The 6,553-nt window shown below is 44.5% G+C and overlaps 1 protein-coding gene across 1 annotated transcript in view; it reads left to right on the top strand.

Moving 5' to 3' along the window:
- HIP1R (huntingtin interacting protein 1 related) overlaps positions 1-5,954 on the top strand; it is a 92,557-nt gene extending 86,603 nt beyond the window's left edge. The window contains exons 29-32 of the mRNA XM_060785494.2: positions 1-112; positions 1,625-1,686; positions 2,994-3,191; positions 4,328-5,954. The exon at positions 1-112 is cut by the window's left edge and continues 12 nt beyond it. Of these exons, the coding sequence (XP_060641477.2) occupies positions 1-112; positions 1,625-1,686; positions 2,994-3,191; positions 4,328-4,375 (420 nt within the window). The 3' untranslated portion in view covers positions 4,376-5,954. The remainder of the gene's footprint in view (positions 113-1,624; positions 1,687-2,993; positions 3,192-4,327) is intronic.
- The last annotated feature ends 599 nt before the right edge of the window (positions 5,955-6,553 follow it).

The raw sequence follows: 6,553 nt of genomic DNA, 5'->3' as shown, positions 1-6,553 counted from the left end.
AAACACAGCAAAAACCTGGGTAAGCTCCAAGAGTGCTCTCGCACTGTCAATGAGATGGCTGCCAATGTTGTGGCTTCGACAAAGTCGGGACAGGAACAAGTTGAAGACAAAGGTGAGTCTATCTCTGGACAGAAAAGGTGGGGGAGAGGCAAACTTCAATCCAATTATATTACTTATTTATTTCCTTCATTTCTACCCCGCCCTTCTCCCACAAGGGGACTCAGGGCAGCTTTACATAAGCATCAGTGATGCTGTCAACATATACATTTGATTAAAAACAGTAAAGCTTGATTCAAACATTATAAAAATCATCAAAAATTAATTTAACATTCAACTAACACGCTGCTAAAACCAAGGTCCAGCCAAACAAATCCAATGTTGTAATGTCATAATGTTCAAGTTTCCTTTCCAAGCTGCCATTGTCCTCTGGTCAGTGCCTCTAGTTCAGTGGTTCTCAACCTTCCTAATGCCGTGACCTCTTAACACAGTTCCTCATATTGTGGTGACCCCCAACCATCAAATTATTTTCATGACAACTTCACAACTGTAATTTTGCTACTGTTTTGAAGCATAATGTAAATATCTGATATGCAGGATGTATTTTCATTCACTGGACCAAATTTGGCATAAATACCTGATACACCCAAATTTGAACACTGGTGGCATTGGGTGGGGGATTGATTTTGTCATTTGGGAGTTGTAGTTGCTGGGATTTATAGTTCACCTACAATCAAAGAGCATTCCGAACTCCACTAATGATGGAATTGAAACAAATTTGGCACACAGAATTCCCATGACAAACAGAAAATACTGGAAGGGTTTGATGGGCATTGACCTTGAGTTTTGGAGTTGTAGTTCACCTACATCCCGAGAGCACTGTAGACTCAAACAATAATGGATCTGGACCAAATTTGGCATGACAATCAATATGCCCAAATGTGAACTTTGCTGGAGTTTGGAGAAAATAGACCTTGACATTGGGAGTTGTAGTTACTGGGATTTATAGTTCACCTACAATCAAAGAGCATTCTGAACCCCACCAAGATTAGAATTGGGCCAAACTTCCCACACAGAACCCTCATGACTAACAGAAAATACTGTGTCTTTGGCGACCCCTCTGACACCCCCTTGCGACCCCTCCAAGGATCCCGACCCCCAGGTTGAGAAAAGCTGCTCTAGTTGAACGCCTGGTCCCACAGCCAGGTCTTCAGTTGTCTCCTGAAGGACAGAAGGAGGTGGTCGGCCTGATGTCCTTAGGGAGGGAGTTCCACAGACAGGGGGCCACTGCTGAGAAGGCCCTTTCTCTCGTCCCCACCAACCGCGTTTGCAAGAGTGGCGGGATCGAGAGCAGGGCCTCTCCTGACGATCTTAAGCTGTGTGATGGTTCATAGCAGGAGATACGTTCCGACAGGCAAACTGGGCCAGAACAATTTAGGGCTTTAAAGGTTAAAACACTTTAAATTATTACAAATCCCTTCTTAAAACCCTTCTGGCATTTGCCATTGAAATAGTTATTAACTGGCTTGCAAAACTATCCAGGAAGGGAGTGTGAAAAGAACAACACTGAAGTAAAAATGGAATTATAAGAGTATATGTGAAGTCCACCTTTCCTTCTTTCAATCAGACACTATGGATTTCTCGGGGATGTCCTTGATCAAGCTCAAAAAGGAAGAAATGGAGACACAGGTAAGGGCGGCCCTTTGTCAAAGAACACTAGGCGAGAAGATACCAACCTTCCCCAACCTGAAGATGAGAGAACAACTCTCATTATCGCTAGCCAGTACAATCTATTACGTAGGAATCAGTCACATGGTTGGCACACCTTATGTCAGATCAAAATATTGCCACTTATCAAAGTAAACATATGGGGATAGATCAGTATTGCTGTGGTAGAATTCCCACCACCTTTTACTGGTTGTTGGAACAGGAATCAGGCAACGCCGCTCTGTGATGGACAACATGCTCAGCAGTTGTTTTCAGGGATATAGAAAAGCAAGAGATGGGCCAGATAGATCAGGGGTGGGCAAATATAGTCAGCCTAAGGGTTGTATGAACACTGGGTTATTGTGTGTTTAGATTGTGATAGGTTTTTTGGGTTGTATGGCCATGTTCTAGAAGCATTTTCTCCTGATGTTTTGCCTGCATCTGTGGCAGGCATTCTCAGAGGTTGTGAGGATGCTTGCTGCAGATGCAGGTGAAACGTCAGGAAAGAATGCTTCTAGAACATGGCCATACAGCCCGAAAAACCTACAACAACCCAGGGATTCCGACCACGAAAGCCTTCAACAATATGTTGTGTGTTTGCTGGGCTGTATGGCCATGTTCCAGAAGCATTCCCTCCTGAAATTTCGCCTGCATCTATGGCAGTCATCCTTAGAGGTTGTGACAGCTCACAACCTCTAAGGGTGACTGCCATAGATGCAGGGGAAACGTCAGGAGAGAATGCTTCTGGAACATGGCCATACAGCCCGGCAAACACACAACTGCTTAGTGATTCTGGCCATGAAAGCCTTTGACAATACATTGTATGAACACTCTTCCCACCTCAAACCAGAAGCAGCTTCAACTCTACCTCCGAAAAGTAGATGTTTCTGACATTCAGTGGAGCAGGTCACTTGCAACCTGCTTCTGGAAACTTCCAAGAGAGATAGTTCACCCTATTTTAGCCAGAAAAAAATGGAAACCTGGATGCCTAAGTGTTGTGCATGTAGCCACATAACTGCAGTGTGTGTACTCCTGATGCAAAATTAAGAACCTATTCATGTAATCTATTACTTTACTCACATAGCATCCTCAATGTGCATGGCTCTTTAGGAAGAACAGGGTGCAAAGAGAAAGGGGGTAACTGGATGGGAATAATTTTATTTTATTAAAGGTATGGTGGGATAGATGGTGGTGGTAGTGGAAGTGTTTTAAGTACTGCAAGAGAAAACCAAAACCTAACACTGCATAGCTTTGAGAAACACCACTGACAGATTTTTTTTCCAATGCAGGTGAAAGTCTTGGAGTTGGAAAAGACACTGGAGAACGAGCGCCTTCGCCTTGGCGAGTTGAGAAGGCAGCACTATGCCTTGGCTGGCATCTACAATGAGAATGCCGAGGGAGGAAAACCAAGCGCTGCCCGCAAGCCAGGCCTGAAGAAGCCTCCTGTGGCTCAGAAGCCAACCCATGCCCTCAAGCCGGACCCTGAGGTATGCTCCCCACCAGTCATCTCAAGGGGGGACTGCATAGTTCTGCAGACCTTAAAAATGAGGGGCTGACAATGATATTTCAGTTATACATCACTCTTAAGAATATGATATCCTTCACCACCTTGCTGCATTTGTGCTGGAAGGACTTGCTGTGGACATCACATCCAGATTTTTCCCCCTTTGTCAAAGTAGACAGGATTACTCTGGACAGCCAGAACTATGGACTTTGGCTGGCATCCTCCTCAGTTTTTTTTGGTTTAGACGATCCCTCGTTGTCCAAGTAAGATTGTCCTCCCAAGTGCGGTGTCCTGGTGGTGGGTACGTAGGTGACTGTGGAGCCCTATTCTTTACCTGCATGTTCTCCAGCAGCAAGGGCATCGGTTTCCAGGTGGAAGGCGGTCTCAGTTGGGGTTGCCTTGACACGCCTTCCCCTTGGCACATTTCTCTTTCTCCCCCCATTCGTGCCTCTTCAAGTTCTACAGCACTGCTGGTCACAGCTAACTTCCAGCTAGAGCGATCAAGGGCCAGGGCTTCCCAGTTCTTGGTGTCTATGCCAGAGCTTTAAGCTGCTTAAGCGGAAAAGGGGAAAAGGAAAAAGGAGGGGTCTGAGACAGTAATTGTAGGAGTTGAAGTCCAGAACACCTGAAGGGAGGGCTCAAGTTTGCCCATTCTTGGGCTAGACCATACCAGCTCTAGTTTCTTAGATACGGTTATCATGGTTTTCCATGGGCAAGCAGATGGAGGGAGGGCCCAAGTTTGCCCCTGCCTGGTCTATCCCATGCCATTTTCTGAATCGGTATCCCAAAGAATGCCAGAAACGGACCTCAAAATCAAGACACCAAGACATTTTTGTTGATGTTGTTGGGCTGTGTAATGTAAAAGTGAATTTCTGGTTAATAGAACAACTGTTTTATTCAGCACATTGCAGTATGGCCCCAGTACCCAGTGTCACGTATCCATCCAACAAAATATATCTTCTAGGAATTTTCCTACATCTTCCTGGCAATTCTATTGCATATCAGGCACAGATCCCATTTACAAAAACACTTTTTTCCCCCTTGAAGACCGTTGTCCTATGGAGCTGAATAGTAAATTGATATTAATTTGACATCCCCCCCGTCCCGTCTCTTTTACAGCTGGTGCAGGAGGATGGTGTGTTCCAGGCCCATGTGGTCAACTTCTGAGGGGTGGCTTGCCATTGACCAACCACTGAAGGAAGAGAGCAGGGGCAGCGGAGGTTGGCGCTGGGGGAGTCTGCGGCTGCCTGAGGTTTCCTGTTGCTCTAGGATGCTCAGACAGTCTCACCTGCTGTTTCTGCTGGTACCCTACAACCTAGATTTCTGGTGGAGGGCTAAGCTTTTGGAGGCACCTCTTTGCCTTTCGGGGGGTAGGGGCTGTCAGGAAGCCTCCTGAGTCTAGACATTCCGATAACTACTAAGTGTCTGTGTTTTAAACAGAAGCTGACAGGACAAATCCCCGAGTTGCCTTGTGTCTGGCATTGCCTTTTTATCCCGAAATCCCCGCCCTCACTACCCTAGTTGGGAAAACATGGCAGCTTTAAGTTCTTCACCTTTGCCTGCTCTCTAGATTTTTTTAGGACAGATTTGCTTTCGTAAAGCAACGGTAGGCAGCCAGTTACCTCCAAGGAGAATCCGAAAGGAAATGAAATGGATTGAGAAACAAACTTTTCTTGGTTATTTATAAGCAATAGGAATCTTTGGGAATGTTGTGGTTGTTGGGGGAGTAAATTTGGTGCATCAATTACTGTACGATGGAGATCTTTTTAAGGAAATGTGAAATTTGTTTTGAAGTAGGCTCTTTGGATTGCTCTTTGTATTGTATGTGGTGCAGATGAGGAGAAAAACGTTCAGAAGGGTCAGAGTTTAGATTGTCGATCTTGTGTATTAAAAGGGAACAGGATTCATACATAAGATAAAATGCTACTGTTTTTTAAAGCCTTCAAATCCTAATTTAGGAGCAAAACTCAAAGTTAGCCACGTCGCTCATGTCAGGTTTAATGCTGAAATAGCTGAAGCACCGTATATTTAATTTGGGGAAGTGTGCGAAGCAGAGCTTTTAACTTATTAGTGTAGAACCATTGAATTAATGGGAATCTGGGAACGCTCGTGGCAACACCCTTGACTCAGTGGGTCTACTCTAGCCGGGAAGCAGCAGTTGGATCTAGGCCATGGATAATAATAGGAACTTACCAACCAAACCATGACATTTTAAGGAAAGAATTTAGCTTATTAAAGTTAGTTACCTGAAACATTGTTCAGTGTTTGTTTTGTTCACTACTTGTAGTTGATAGTTCAATCTATGTAGCAATTTTAGGTGGTTTGCTTCTGAGCAGAACAGATACAGGAGTTGGAAGCAACGGAAAGGAGCCCAACAGAGCAATCCAGAGTTGCATTAAATGCCCTTACCAAGTAGCTGGACTTTTCTTCTTTCTGGATCATGTGAAGTTCTCTGGCAGAGAACGTCTTTCATTCCTGTTGAGTCTGTAGAGGAGACTGCTCCTGCAAAGGAACCGCAGCCGTCCCCGTTGGTGCTCCAATCGTGCCTGCAACGAATGAGACTCAACACTGCCAAGCCCGCAGCCTGGCCTCCCGTTTGTGTTCTGCCGTTCAGACTACCACTACAGGAAAATGTCAAACTGCTGAGTGTCTGTCTTGCTCTGTTTGTTACCTTTTTGAACAGCAAAAAAGTGGTTTCTGATATTCTTGTACATAAGCAATAAAAACATCAAGTGGTGTGGGGTTTGGAAGTGCTGTGCCATATTTGAGACAACACCAATAGGCTTCTTTCTGAGCATCCATCCTTGCTTGACGTTCACCCGCAGGAATCCCCTTCTTTTCTGCTTTGTTCTTTTAGCAGCAATATACACAGCATAGAAGTTCAAACAATTATATTCAGCTTACAAACGATTCACAGTTAAGAACGGGGTGAGACAATAAGAAGTGAGAGAAATCTACCCCGAGGAAAGGAAATTCACTCCTGAAAGAGTTAGTATCATGGGGGAAAAGTGTCTCCACTTTCTCACCAATCTTTGTTTCCAATCCTTGTTCTCACAACAAACTAAAATTTTCAAAATCCAATTCTCATAGGGACAGAAATTGAGATGAAGTCTTCTGAACAGGGGCACAGACAGCAAAACAAACTCCACAGGGTTGTCAAACCTTCACCGTGCTATCCAAAGTTATGTATGTATGTATGTACATATGTACATACGTCTGGATGGATAGATAGAGATATCTGGAGTTACAATTAAAAATGGCCCTGTTCCAACTGACATACAAATTTAACTTACCCATCTTGTTCGAAACCCAGGGACACAAACCTTGACCATTCTTGAAAAACCA

This window comes from Anolis sagrei, chromosome X, assembly GCF_037176765.1.
Source record: "Anolis sagrei isolate rAnoSag1 chromosome X, rAnoSag1.mat, whole genome shotgun sequence".
Classification (NCBI taxonomy): Eukaryota; Metazoa; Chordata; class Lepidosauria; order Squamata; family Dactyloidae; genus Anolis; species Anolis sagrei.
This window is presented reverse-complemented; position numbering and strand designations above follow the sequence as displayed.